Raw genomic sequence first — 15,998 nt, 5'->3', positions numbered from 1 at the left:
AACGGATCGCTGACAAGTTAATAGTGGCACTATACTCATTCATTGGGTAGCAACTAGGGATATAAAGAATTACGTGGTGGCCATTGGACCCCCATTGTTTTCGATTGTATTTGATCATACCTAATATTTACCATGGTCGAAAAAAAATTAAACACAATATATATATATATATATATATGTATATATATATATATAGATATATATATATCTATATATATATATACATATATAGATATATATATATATATATATATATATATACACACACACACACTAGCTCTGTCTCTCCCAGTCTCTGTCTGTCGCTTTGTGTCTGTCTCTATTTGTCTGTATCAGTCTCTCTGTCTGTCTCTGTATCAGTCTCTCTGTCTCTCTTTATCTCTGTGTCTGTCTCTGTCTGTCTCTCGCTATCTGTCTGTCAGTCTCTTTCCCCGTCTGTCTCGTTCCAGGTCTGTCTCGTTCCAGGTCTGTCTTGTCCCAGGTCTGTCTTGTCCCAGGTCTGTCTCTTTCCCCGTCTGTCTCGTTCCCCGTCTGTCTCTTTACTTGTCTCTGTCTCTTTCCTTGTCTTTTTGCCTGTCTGTCTCTTTCCCTGTCTGCCTATCTCTTTCCCTGTCTGCCTATCTCTTTCCCTGTTTGTCTGTGTCTGTCTGCCTCTGCCTGTCTCTTCGACTGTCTGTCTCTCTCTCTGTCTCTTTCCCTGTCTGTCTGTGTCTGTCTCTTTCTTTCTCTCTCTATCAGTCTTCCCACAGACATCTTATTACCTCACACATAAGCTTCTCATACTAACAATTTATTTTGTTCCTATAGCAACCAATCACAGATCCTATTAATAACCTAATAGCTCGCAGCTCCATTGACTTTAATGGAGACAAGTTTTTTGGAGAGTAACTGTAAAACACGGGGTTACATTTTCCCTTCAAAACATAGTCTATGACATTCTCTGAGTCACATGAGGTGCAAAATTTCGTGATTGTAAATGCGACGGTGCGGATTCCTTTAAGGTTTCCAGATTCCAACCATCCTCGAAATTACTTTTTTTTTTTCAAAATTATATTAAAAATTTGTAAAAATTACACATTTGCATTCTACACCCAGGAAAGTGAATGGTCATATGAAGTGAAGTGTATAATTTAATTAAATAAAAATACAATCTTTACTATTTACAATTAATTTTAGAATGTAAAAATATATTTAAAATATTATAATAAAGATACATAACAGAATTTTTGTAAAAATATATTTTTGGCCAAGAATGTTGAATGTAACCTGCATAGTTTGCACTTTTCCTTTTTTCTGCAAATGTCCAATTTCTTTCTCTATGATTGAGGCATCTGAAGGGCCTTCTAGGTGTGATGAACAGGATTGCTCTATGTGCTCTGATCCAAACAGACCCCTCCATTCTTTACTCCTCTTCTTTCTTACAGCATGAAGTCTCATAAATATACACTGAGGTAGAAATCCTGCAGTTGCATCTCCCTCCTCCCCCATACTCATTGTATTGTGTTTACTGTTTTACATTAGACTACAGGCATTTTAAGATATAATACATAGGAAGCACATGTAAACCCAAGCTATTTACACAAAACAAGAGAAAAGGAAAGATACTTTACAATACATAGATCTTTAGAAAGTATACAAATAATTTAATAATTCTAACCACCGAAATCTTTACACCTCCCATGTTTTTATAGAAATTTCTACATTGGCTTAAATATATAATACATGAAGACATATCTAGTACATACATATTATAATGGAATAATGGTGACTTTTCTAGCAGAAACCTCAATCAATTTAACAACGTTGTCCACAGCGCAATCAATGGCCATCCTTGGCCAAGGACTGCACATCATTGATTTGAATATGGGGTAAAAATGCAGTATCAGGCCACAGCCACTATACAGTTGACGGAGCTGCACAGCATGGCTGATACTGACCAATCCCGGCCACTGCCAACACCGAGAACAGCTGACCTTTTATTAAAGGCATGGATAATAACCTCTTTAAGTAAGTTGAATTGCTTATTTTGGTATGACTGTGTGGTTGCCATAGATTGTGAATTGCTGTATATCTGCCATTGTTCTCTGACCACTATACTTATGGCGCTACCTAGAGAGAATCAGAAACTAAGTTTTTTAAATTTAGGAGCAGACGGCTGACATTAAAGGGATTTTCCATTTCAGAAAAAACATGGTCAAAGGAAGTAATGTAATAATAAACATTACCTTGCCTGTTAAGTTCCCCCAATATTCCAACAATGTTGGTCCGGTGCTCCACACAGTTCTCCGTTTACTTGGCTGCAGTTATTATTTGCCTTCTGCATACTGGACTGGTGAAGCCGATCACTGGTCTCATGCTGGCCACCACAGAGGCAAGTGATAAGCTGTAGTAAGGGGCTATAACAGAAGTACCGTACTTTTCCTTTTATTAGATGCACCGGATCATATGATGCACCCCAAATTTAGAGGAAAAAAAGGAACAAAAATATGGAGTTCGTCTTACTTGAGGGGAGGCGGCAGCAGTGGTGGAGCAAGGTCACAGGAGGCAGGGGCGGTGGTGAAGTAGGGTGATGCTACGGGAGGTGCAGCGGGTATTGCAGAGGAGCATCCAGAAACTATCGGCGATGTGGGCTTCAAAGAAGTGGCGTCCGGAGTCAGCGTGTGCGGAGATAGAGCTCTCAGCTTACTGACAAGCCAAGATCTCATCTGCGTATGTGCCACTTCTGGGTGCCATTTTCCTTCAGTCCAGCTGCAGGGAGATAAATGAGCCGGAGGCGGCATGTGCACAGAGGAGATCTTGAGCCGAGAGCACAATCTGCGCATGCGCCGACTCCAGGTGCCATTATTTGAAGCCCGCACCGCTGACATTTTCAGAATGGTGACCCCTGCCTCCCCACCCGCAATATAGCGGACCTCCCACAGAAAAACGCACAGCACTTGCAGCCCACAGCATCTCCCCTGCCTCCTGTGACCCCTCTCCATCACCTCCAGTAAGCTACATTCGGATTATAAGACACATTAAGAGGAAAAGTGCGTCTTATAATCCGAAAAATATGGTACTTCCTTTTTTTATTATAGTTCCCTCACCCGTCCATTTTCTTTTAATGTAAACTTAAAATCCCTTTAAAGATAATATGTCAGTAGAATGAACCCTCCTAAGCCATCTATATGAGCATACTCGTTATTGTAAAGTTGAATAAAATAATACCTTGATATCTCCGATATTTTATTCCAGAAAAATCCACATTATTGTTATTATGTAAATAAGATGTTAAATATTTGGGCTCAACATAGAGAATCTGCCTCCAGATATTATTTTAAATGATAGTGTAGTTACCAGTGTGAGACATGTAATAGCTGACAGTCTGCTCTACTGATCTCCCTGCAGAGCTGTGTGTGATTATGTAGGAGATGGTCAGGATACCCCCACTCCTACTAAGTGTTATATTAAAGTGTATAATGTATGTCTTGGGACTACTTTAAAGTGTAGGCTATGCATGTCCCACATGTATTGTAGTTATATGCATTGGATTAGATAGAAGGTTTATTAGTGCAGGAAGAGTAATATGCAGGAGCTGCAAGCACAGAAATAGATACTTTTGGTACCTAAGGCAACAATGCCACCTGTTGGAAAAAGTGTGGGAAAAGTGTCTGTGAGCACAGAGACTGTCTGAGGGAGATTCAGAAAGTGTTGTGCCCCTGACGTGGTTGATTCTTGTGGGGCGCTGCGTGAGGAAAATCCGATACGCACAGAGAAAGGAGATACATGGTGCCAGCTGTGAGTCAGACCATGAGAGAACAGAGACTTTACTCAGGCCAGGACCCATAAGAAGGGAAGTCGCCGTCTGGAGAAAGGCGCACCAACGAACCCGGCTGCCCTGGAAAGAGATAGTTCTCCATAACGGTACCCTGAGCCTGCATTGGTGCACCTTGGTCAGGGAGTAGTGTAGGCCACAGTCATTAGAGCACTGTAGCCGCATGGCTCCAGTAGTGGAGGCCAGTCAGACTAGCGTAGTGTAGTTAAGTGTATTTTTTGATGTTCTGTACTGTTCCCACTTTGTGTTGTGATAGTCAAGGTGAGAGCTGTAGTCCACCTCAGCTACGCAGTCTGCTTGTTTATCCATCTGCAATTCGTCCTACCCCCTTCCCACTGCCTCGCAACAGTTGGGTGTCCCTGCCTGTAAATAAACCCTGTTTATCTGTAGTCTTGTCTTGTGTTGTATCTTACTCTACACTGTGGTGATCTCCAGGTCATCGCTTCAATTACAACTAACAGCAGAGCTGAAGTTTGTCTCATTATAAACAAATTTGTAACTGCCCCTCTCCTCTTCTGCTTTTAGCTCAGCTACAGAGTTGTTTGCAACTACAACTAAATATCTTCAGCTTTCATATCACAGAGCTAGTGTTGGGATTAAGGCAGTATAGCATAGCTGACTGCACTATGAGAGGAGAGCTACAACTGCAGATGTGTTTGTAATGAGACTAAGTTCTACTGTACCGCCTCTCCCCTACACTGAGTTATTTAGTTTAAATTGGGCACAGCAGAGCTGACAGCACAATGAGAGGACAACTGCAGCTGTAGATGAGATTAAGATCACTTCTGCTCAGTATTATTATAGCTGTCAGTCTTTACATGTCTAACACTGGTAACACCCCATTGAGGAAGACTCTTGGGAGATCTGTATCCAGCCCATAGATCTTACCAGTTCATTTACACATTAAGATTTCTCTTAAATTTGACATCAGATCTGAGAAATCAAGGTACCATTTAATTCATTTTTCTATTACCTCTATATTCATATATGCCCACAGTTTAGGACAGTTGATTCTAGAGACAGATTCACCAATTTGGGTTTGCCTTTTTTATTTAATAAAAGAGTGAGCACTCCGAGATTGTGGATTGTTCTAAATATCATCTAGTAATAAAACAGCACAGAAAGGTCAGTAATGTCCATCAAAAGGACAAAATTCAGGTCTAAACTTCTGGGATATTGGATCCAAGTATACAGAATGAGATTACACAACCCTTTGTGACTGGTTTCATAGGGAAAAAGCAAGATCTCGCTCCTGGCATTAACAAAACACTGCCGCAAACTCTACTCAGCTGTTACAAAACGATAACCGCTCTAATGATGTTACCATCCGGTAACAGCTTAGTAGAGTATGTGACAGTGCTCAGTTAGTGCAAAGAGTGAGATCTCACAAGTTTTCACTTTTTAACTGCGAGAATGGTAATTGGAGGGTTCTATGATTCCACTTTGTATGCTGGGATCCCACATCCCGGAAGTTTGGTCCCAAAATTTGGCTAGAAAGTCGGGTCTTTTTGGAAAACTCTTTTGCGCTGTTTTATTAGATGATATTTTAAAAAGTCACAACTCTGGTGCTGCCCAATGTTTTTTAAAAAAATGGGCACCACTAAACTGGTGGTAGGTACTTTAAGTTTGGCTATTTCTTCATAAATACATTTTGTTTGTACAATGCTAGGGGCAATCAGGATCATCATATGATGATTTCTTAGGAAAAGTGGTTACTATGTTGTCATAACCAAATTTTGTCTCTATTTGACTATTGTCCAAGATTTGCTTATCTGTCTGAGCTTTAACCTTTGTAGCATCATCACTCCTCATACAATTTCCAAACAATGTTAAAAACACAGGAAGGAAAACCAGTCCATGTATCAAACCAAATGCAATAACCAGAAATATAATCTTAAAAAATGTTCTGAAGATGTAACTCTGAGCTGCAGATAGGGCTACCACCCCCAGGATGGTGGACATAGCGCCCTGTACTATAGGATAACCAAGAGAATGTAAGGCATCAATCACCTTGTCATTTACGTTGACTTTGTGATTGGAGACATAAGCGTATGTAATATGAGCTGAAAAGTCTACAGAGAACCCAATGCAGATGACGAGGTTGATCATGGAGATGGAATCTAAGTTAACATCCCAGTACGCCATGAAACCTGTAACACCCACTATAATAGAGGCTATGGTGAATGTCACCCACAACGAGCACAGAGGATTTGGAATTAGCAGGAGTGAGATCACAAACATGGCGGCAGCAGCAACAGCGACATTTTGGATGGTGTTCTCTATGATTACGGCATATTGGTCAAAATATATAAATGCGGGATGATAGACAAGGACCAGAATCTCACAACTCTTTGCTGTATCTCTGACTTGGTTCAACATGTCCCTCTCATCCACTGCTGAAGTCACGTTTACAGTTTGGATGAAGAAACGAGACGCTGTTATAGCCCCCGACTGAATGGCCACATCTTGTTTAAAGTCTGGAACTACATTAAATAATGTTGATAAATGACTGGTAAAGTTGTTTTTATCACTGATGTTCAGGTTCATCCTCTTAGCAATGTCAATGTATACACTGATCCACGACTCGGAAAGAGACTCACTAACATAGGAATTACTTATAAATGACTCCAGACACCTGTCAATCTTACTCTGGACATCTGAATTCCAGTATGACACCTCCTCAGTCACCACTACCATAACTCTGGGACCATATTGTGAAAAATATAAGTCATCATCATCATAAAAGGAACGAACGTAAGAACCATCTGTAGCTAAATTTCGTAAGTCAATTCCTTCCTGAACCTGAAAACACCCGTATATACTGCTGGCCAGATATCCTCCATAGAGAAGAAGAACCAATACCTTAGTCCAGATGTTTGTGAGAAATGGACCATAATGCTTACGAAAAAAATTGGTCATAGGATGTTCAGTCTCTTTACCACTTGTATGGCTGTATCCTCCTCCAACACAGCACATGTTATACGCAGACGAACGACTGTGATCTTTTTCTTTTGCTACCTTCTTACAAATGAACCAGTGCCTGTTACTCTCCTCTCTTCTGCCATTGAGCGCTAAGAAAGCCCCAAAGCAAGTGACATTGTACAGGAAACAGAACAAGATGGCGGTCCCAGTGTAGATACAAAATGATTGCACTGACTGGAAAGAGGTCAAAATACCAATGTAGAAAGCGAGAACATCGGTGAGTGTCGTGATTGTTATGGAGACAGCGGCTTCAGCGTATGTCTCAGCCATTCTTTCTTCAACTTTATTGTTTACTTTAGTTTGTTGCCAGCTGGAAATCATGATGAACATGTCGTCTACTCCAACACCTAGAAGTAACAAATAACAATAGTAACATCCAGAGTGTAAATACTGTGTAAGGAGACTTTTCATGAGATAATTAAAAAAACAACACTAAATTAACTTATTTGTAATTGAAACAATAAAATTAATAATTTAAATAATTACATTTTTCTTAAGTACACACATTTATGGTTGATTTAAAGATTCAAATTTAGAATCAGATGAGACATATGGTTAAAATTAAATGAATTTTAGAAGAAAATATGTTTTTCAAGTCTCAGAAATTTAACTTGGATTGTTCTTTGGTTATTTGTACAATGTTGCCATGCCTGAATTGAGTTCATACATATGAATTATGGAAAGGTATTTAAAGGTGTTGTCCATGACTTAGACAACCCTTACTCATTGCCCTTGTTCGCCCCTCGTAAAAATACATAAGGCTATACTCACTTCCGGTGCCGGTGCAGTTCCAGTGATGTCTGAAGCCGAAATCCTGGGGCCCATGTGACATTATTATGACACACCAATCAGCACCCGGCATCTGTCTCCCCGCGTTAGGATATTTGAGCAGCATGTGAGCGCTGCACTGACTTCCTGCTCAAATGTCCGAAGGCAGGGAGAAGGAAACTAGTGCTGATAGGTCAAGGGGCCCGTGTGTCATGACAATGTCACATGAGCCCCGGGATCACGGGTTCAGACATTGCTGGAACCGCGGCCGAATCGGAGATGAGAATAGGATTATTTTTTTACAAAGGGTGAGCAAGGGGAATGAGTAGGGGTTGTCCAAGTAATGGACAACCCCTTTTAAGGAGTTATTTGGGTTTAGAAAACCTATGTTCTCAGACTGGAGTTTGTGTGAAAAAAAATAAACTGTGCTTTACTCCCCTCATCTTCCAACGCTGCTCCTGGTGTCTGTTATTATCTGCACTGTTGACATCACATTGAGAGAGCTGCAGTTCATCAATAAGCAAAGCGGCTCATTTCTTTGTTTCGGGCAGAGCAGCTGAGCTCAGTTATTGATGAGCACAACAGACAATAACAGATATAATGAAACAAACACTGCAGAAGAAAAAAGCGCAATAGGGTCTTAACCGGTAAAACACTTAAGTGTAGATGTCAGAATCACTCACCTATAGTAGCGGTTATGAAAGTCACAACCCCTATTTTAGCCGAATATAAAGTGGTAAGCTGCAGCTCCCCGTGGTTAATGCATTGAGGTGTATAGGAGAAAGGGGTTTTCGCCGCACTCATACCACACTGCTCGATTATATTAAATTTATGTCTTTTCTTTTTGTCTTTTTTAATCTATTGTAGGCAAAGGTAAAAAAAAAATTAAAAAAAATAAAAAAGACATAAATTTAATATAATTGAGCAGTGTGGTGAAAACCCCTTTCTCCTAGTCACCCCCATGCAATAACAGACATAAGGAAGCAGTGGCAGAAACTCAGCATTGGACACTAAAGAATGAGCAAAAGCACACTTTTTTTAAAACACAAACTCTAGCTCAGGTAGCGTAGCGGGGTTTTCCAAAACCAGAAAACCCTTTTAACAATCTTCTGTTGAGATCTAAAAACTTACCAAGAATAAGGAATGGAGCATTTGCAACAGTAACGACAAAAGGCACGCCACATAGTAACAAAAGACCAAAACTGGTTAGAACGGCCAATCCAGAAGAAATTACTCCAAACCCAGCCACCCAGAACTTGTTCCTCACGCAATCAAATCTGTAAGACAATACAAAGAGACATTCAGTTACTTGTAAAGGAAAAAATAATGAATTGTTAGATATCCTCAATTTCAACATGACTTATTCTTAGTTTCCAAGGGAGATAAGTAGAGATAAGCAGACCCATTGAAATTCGGTTCGGCGGGTTCAGCTGAACTTTAGATAATGTTCTGTTCAGGACATGGACTTGACCTTAAGTCCAATGAAAGTCACTGATTGGGCAGATCGGCAAGGTTCAGCTGGACTTTAAAGTTCTGTTCAGGACATGGACTTGACCTGAACACCAAAGGAAGTCACTATTGGGCAGTTCAATTCTCCACCCACATGCAGCCATAAACAGATCACTTCCACGGGAGGGAGGGCGGTGTTTTTCGTGTGGTGCGCACTTCATAGACTAAAGCGGGCTTTACACGCTGCGATATCGGTCCCGATATTGCTAGCGTGGGTACCCGCCCCCATCTGTTGTGCGACACGGGCAAATCGCTGCCCGTGCCGCACAACATCACGCAGACCCGTCACACATACTTACCTGCCCGGCGACGTCGCTGTGACCGGCGAACCGCCTCCTTTCTAAGGGGGCGGTCCGTGCAGCGTCACAGCGACGTCACTGAGCGGCCGCCCAATAGAAGCGGAGGGAGCGGAGATGAGTGGCCGGAACATCCCGCCCACCTCCTTCCTTCCTCATAGCGGCCAGGAGGCAGGTAAGGAGTGGTTCCTCGTTCCTGCGGCGTCACACATAGCGATGTGTGCTGCCGCAGGAGCGACGAACTACATCGTTACTGCTGCAGTAACGATAATCGAGAATGGACCCCCATGTCACCGATGAGCGATTTTGCACGTTTTTGCAATGATGCAAAATCGCTCATTGGTGTCACACGCAGCAACATCGCTAATGCGGCCGGATGTGCGTCACCAATTCCGTGACCCCAACGACTCCGCATTAGCGATGTCGCAGCGTGTAAAGCCCCCTTTACACTCATTTTTTTTTATAAAGTCTGAGTTCTGTATGAACCCGGAACTTTACTGTTTGGGTTCGCTCATTTCTAGAGAAAAATAATAGTCATAAGTGTCTTGTAGCAGATTTTTTTTGCATCTTTTGACTTTGAAAACATATGCATGCTATGCTCATATGAGCATGCATGTGTTCTCCATTGTTGTGAGTAATAACCTGCTGGGTATGATGGTGGTCCTGAACAATAGCGGTCAGTCATTGTCAATGATACTGGGTAGGACAAAAAGTTTGACAATTGTGAATAGAAGTGTTTGACCCAGTTTTCAATTTATTCATACATTTTCAAGAAAGAGTAAGAGGAGCAGCACAATGGAGAGCTCTACTACAAGATGCTTCAGTAATGTTATTTTATGAGAAATTTAGCAGCTAAATGGGTTCAAAGAACATCCTTCTGTTTAAACCATTTGGAGCAAATAAAAAAGATGCATATGAGTTGGTATCCGTTCCCTACTAGATTGACGCATATAGTTCCGAATTACTCTCCGCTCTGTTGGAGGGGTTGTGCTCAGAGAGGTTCCTCTGGGCATATTTGGTGGTTGTGCCCTAAAATAACATGTTTTTTGGGATTCAGTGGCTTAACAGGGTTTCTAATACATCTCCACTTGCATTACTAAATATATTTTTAGATATTCTTCCCCATGAGTTGATGATGGTTGTTACTCACATTCTTATGTCTTCCAGATACTGTATTGTTTTAAAATGGAAGTCTCAGACTGTTTTACTGTACAAGATTTAATTATGAGAGTTAATACTCATTATCAATATGAAGTGGCTTTAGCCTCAGATTTAAGTAAAAGAACAGTGGTGTTTTCCCAATGAAATATATGGGCATATTCTCCTTTTGCTGTGTGTCTGTCCTGAAATTATGGAAATAACTATGGAAAAGAAAGCGCAATAGGGTTTTACCCCAAAAAGGAAGGGGTTAATTAATTAAATCAAACTCACCTATAGAAGTTGTGCCAGTCACAACTCCTATATAAGCATGTACACTCCAGGTCAAAGGCTGCAGTTCCAGAAATGGCAGATAGCAGAAAGTAATAGAGATGGGTTTTCAACACTGCGCCAATGACCAAAAAGGAATGAAGATCGGATTAATGTTTCTTTATTTTAATGCACAGGTCAACATGTTTCAGGAGTCTCAGCTCTCTTCATCAGGACAAACAGGCAAAAGAACATCAAATCAAAAAGATTTGATGTTCTTTTGCCTGTTTGTCTTGATGAAGGCAGCTGAGACTCCTGAAACGCGTTGACCTGTGCATTAAAATAAAGAAACATTAATCAGATCTTCAATCCTTTTTGGTCATTGGCACAGTGTTGAAAACCCATCTCTATTACTTTCTGCTATCTGTCCTGAAATTATGGAAGTTGATGTTCAGGTTGGAAATAAGTGTTATGTTTTCTTTGAATGTATTTGATTTGCTTTTGTAAAATTGTAAATTGATATTTTTTTTAATGTACTATATTTTGACTGTGTCAAACTGAAGGTGCCCTTTTTTCCCCTCCTTTTCTTTTCCTTTTCCTTTTATTAAATAAGGCCACTATCTACATTGGCCTAGTGTTTCTTCATTGTAAAGGTGCTGTATCTGAATACTTAAATTTTTTCTCTTGTCTGCTGTTTTATGTGTGTGACTCTTGAAATCAGTAAATAAAAATTGGATTAAAAAAAGCACATGTTGTAACATTGTCTTACCTTATACAGGACACAATAGCAAAAAATATGGTGACAAAATACGTAATGGAAAACAATGGGATCACAGTTTTTGTTGTGCCATCAAATTCTTGCTGTCGTGATATTGCGGTGAAATAAGATACCTGGAATATAAAGAGAGGATGATATATTAATTTATATTTTAATGAGCAAAAGACCATAAATAAAATCAATCATTTTACTGACTAGCGAGTGTAACATCTACAAACGGGATATTATTTGTATTAGGAAGGAATGAGGCTTTATTAACACTGAGTCTATAGGGAATTAAACACTGAATCTATAATTCTATCTATATCTATCTATAATATTAACACTGAATCTATAGGGAATTTTATTTTCTTATTTTAACAGAAAATTACATTATCAATAAAAAGTAAAATGAAATTCAGATCAAAAGGAGGGGTTCTCAAATAACACAAATCAATTGCAGGATAGATCTTATACTCTCACTTGTTCTATGTATTTTGATACAAATATTTTTTGCTGCCTTTTTAGCAATAGGAAAACCTGACCGAGCAATAAGTATACACTATGGTTTGATTAAAATTAATTTTCCAAACCAATGAAGCTATAGAAATCAATAAATTATTAAAAATAATTTTTATTTCAAATATCATTAAAAATATTTTTTTATCATAGTTATAAAATTTCCAATGGAGTTCCATATTATTACAAACGATTGAAAGAATATATCACACGCCAACCGAAGAAGAACAGGCGAAACATATGTTGGGGTGACGGGACTTGGAGAGAGTTATAGTGAGTATTGTGCCGGTTTTTATGTCTTCTATATTTATTTAGTGATTATGGCCGAGTCCGTCACATCAAACAGGGAGTAACGTATACCTTGCACATCTCACAAAACTAGCAACAAGCTTATAACTTCAGGTGATCCAGATATAGCATTTGCTGCTTTATTTTAACATTTAGCAGTGGTTTAGAACCATTTTGCATGGCTGATATATTTTAGGTGCTTTTTAATGGTATGAACTATAATTTATTCTGCCCATGTCTCATTAATCTGGTGACTATATGTACTAGCACTAAGCACTTTATAATTATAGTTGTTTATTGATTAACATATTTATTTACTTATTTCCATAAACTAGTTCATACAGTTAATTAGAATTCAACCTTTAAATATTTATTGCCTGCTTTAATATTAATACTAACTGCCTATATATAAAGCTATACACTATTGTACTAATAGATCACTGTTACAAAAGATATATATTATTAAAATATTCTAACTAAAATGTATTTACATTTATATGTAATATATATTCTTTCAATCATTTTTAACTCATCTCTGTGTCTCTGGTTGTAATAATGTGGAACTCCATTGGAAATTTTATAACTGTATGATAAAAAATCTTTTTAATGATATTTGAAATAAAAATTATTTTTAATAATTTATTGATTTCTATAGCTTCATTGGTTTGGGAAATTAATTTTAATCAAACCATAGTGTATTATGTTATTGTCTGAAGCTTGACCACTCAGTGGGGAAATATAATTTATAAGGGCACTTTGTGAATAAATGAGCAATAAGTATGTAACATATAGAGATGAGCAAATAAATTTGAGTGGAATTGACGTTTACTCGAATTTCAAGAAAAGCTACATTCGACAAAATGTTGATTTTTCTTAATTTGCTTCCATTTTGTATCACCTGTAAGGGGCTGTGAAAAGGTTAAAAGATTAAAAAAGTACTTATACTAATTTCTCCGGACACTCCGCTCCTTACCGTCACCTGTCCGTTTCCCATCGCATCTTCTGATCCACTTCAGTCGCACAGAAATCCTGGTTCATCGAGAGCGGTTCAAGAATTTAAGGATGAGCAGCCGGAATCATAAGATGTGACAACAATGGGTAAAGGTGAGGAGTGGGGGGGGGGGTCGGAGAGGTGAGCGGTAAGGTGAGAATAAGTACTTTTGTGTATTTCTTTTAAATTTTACATATTACATTTATTATGTCCTGGTGTCTGGAGAGATCCCAAAACATAATAAATACTAATAACTACAAGGAGAACAACTACGGCGGATAACTTCACAAATTTTTCAGGTGAAAACTAATTTTTCCTGCTCATCTCTAGTAAGTTAGTTTTAATTTTGAAATTTTATAAAGCTATAGTTTTTTCCTCTAAATCACAATGTGTCTCATTTACCATCTTTTTGTGATCAATTTTGTCTTAGAGGTGAAAATTAATACAGAATAGTTTTACTTCTTTCATATAAGTAATTGTAGAAAATTAAAATCTAACAGTATGACAAACAAAAAATGCAACAAAACACAATTTATAGTGCACCTTTGTGTCCCACCACAGAAAAAGAAAAAGTGATTTTACCATTAAAAGTTAATTAAAAAAATGTGGATGATAATTATATAACACAAATGTAATGGAATGATTAATGATTAAATAAATACAGTTTATATATTCTAATACACAATATATTCTATTATTTGTGTTAATAAAACATGAGTTACAAGGGCAGTATTGCATCTATATTTTATTAATCAGTATTATCTTTGGGTATATATTGGATCCTTGTTTTTGATTTCATAATGAAAGTTTTTCAAAAAAATGAATAAAAGCTGGACCCCAGAAAAATATATATTTATACATCTAAGTCATTGACAAAACTGAAAAATAGAGTATTTGTAATTATAATAATTTATAAATAACCTTACTCACCATAACCTTTTTGTACCCTGACAGTATAAAATATAGACATTTTTAGCTAAAAGATTGTAGTCTAGAGTATTTATATACTAGTTATCGATGTGTTAATATGTAGCAAGATCTTGTGCCTTTACTTAATATGGGAAGATGACAATATTGCCAAGAAATCCTTATCCTGAAGTTTAGACCCCACATGTAAAATCTGCAACCTATAGAGAATTTTTTTAACAATTATTTTAAAGTGTTATATTTGGAAAATTATTGTTTGGGGGGCTTACAGTTTAGAACATTAAAAAGATTTTGTGATCCTGGTGATTGGTCCCCTATAAGCATTGCTTCTATAGGAAAATATGTATTTTCATAGTCACAATATACAGTAGCACACAATATGTCTATGGAGCCATCAATTTTTTGCCATCATTCATGGTGCAAACAGCTGCCCTAAAAATATTACAGATGCATACGATTAATGGTTGTTACAGTCATATAGTGAAATTGCAATCCAACAAAATACATATATATATATATACATATATAATTCTTATTGGATATTAAAGGGATTTTATAGCTATAAATGTGTCATAAACCATTATAAAATCCTTACCTTTATTTCAGCGAGTTGTAGGCTATTCTTTGTGTAGAATTTGATAAATTGATTGATCCATTGTAGGCTTTTTTCTTTGTCACTCTCGATGTCTTCTCTTAGATAATATGTTAATTTGATTGCTTTGGCGTTTTGCACGACATTATCTGAATTTACGGTCACTCCACCCAGATACGTTCCCAAGAATATTTGATCTTGAAACATGGGGTAAGTTATATTTATCGTCTCTATCAGACTCACATTACCTTGTACTTGAGAGAGGAGCGGATTAGCTGTCATACATGCTTTTCCACGGATCTCTGCACATAGTTGTTGAAATGTGAGAGTCTCGTTAGTATTAAAATGCGTCATTGCAAAGTTCTGCACCATCTCATCCAGCTTCATCAGCTCTTCAAAGGTCTTCACATTTATGACATTATCAGATGTACTTACAGCTATGAGAGAAACAAACAAACCTTCTGTATATAGTCGCTGCGGAGAAAACTCCCCGGAGTCATTGGTGGGAAAGTGTGTCCTTACAAATTGTCTCTCACTTTTAGCCGGGCCACCGATAGGTGTGAATTGTTCTTCTATGTCGTTTGCTTGTCTCTGGGGTAAAAAGTAAAAACCAGCTCCCAAGCCAGCAGATAAAGCAAAAGGAATTAGTAGGAACCACCAGGGGTACCTTCCCACCAGCTTACCAAGCCAACTGAAGGCACGAGAGAGTGGTTTCTGTATACAGTCTGTGTGACACCGGGCCATCATCAATCCTTTAATATCTATCAAGAATGAAGAACAGATATCTTTCTACGATTAATCCTCATTATATAGCAAACTTGAGCGATGCCAGCAGCAGCAGCAAATAATTGGATGACAAGTGCTTTCTAATGCCCATAAAGAAGTTCCAAGGAAGAAGGAAGTTTTCCCATGTCTGGTTTACACTGTAACTAATGCACAATTGACCTTCGCACCAGGGGATGTGTTCTTCACACTATGACAGCTAAAATTCCACTCATTATTATTAATGCAAATAAAGCAGACGTGAATTCACCAGGAGAGACTTGTCCAGGCTGCCAGCCAAATTAAATGCATGACATGCTTAGGACAATGAACTAGTGACTGTTTTTAGAGCTCTACATTTTGCAACTGAAAGCTATTCAGCTACA

At 38.2% G+C, this 15,998-nt stretch overlaps 1 protein-coding gene across 1 annotated transcript; it reads right to left on the bottom strand.

The window, feature by feature from the left end:
* Window positions 1–2,933: 2,933 nt before the first annotated feature.
* Window positions 2,934–15,657, bottom strand: LOC142244544 (patched domain-containing protein 3-like). The gene is made up of 4 exons (XM_075316789.1): window positions 14,854–15,657; window positions 11,546–11,667; window positions 8,696–8,841; window positions 2,934–7,143 (listed from the first exon to the last, which is right to left on the bottom strand). The coding sequence occupies exons 1-4, from the start codon at window positions 15,595–15,597 to the stop codon at window positions 5,480–5,482; spliced, it is 2,676 nt and encodes an 891-aa protein (XP_075172904.1). The 5' UTR covers window positions 15,598–15,657; the 3' UTR covers window positions 2,934–5,479.
* Between the last annotated feature and the right edge of the window lie 341 nt (window positions 15,658–15,998).

This window comes from Anomaloglossus baeobatrachus, chromosome 6, assembly GCF_048569485.1.
Source record: "Anomaloglossus baeobatrachus isolate aAnoBae1 chromosome 6, aAnoBae1.hap1, whole genome shotgun sequence".
Taxonomy (NCBI): Eukaryota; Metazoa; Chordata; class Amphibia; order Anura; family Aromobatidae; genus Anomaloglossus; species Anomaloglossus baeobatrachus.
This window is presented reverse-complemented; position numbering and strand designations above follow the sequence as displayed.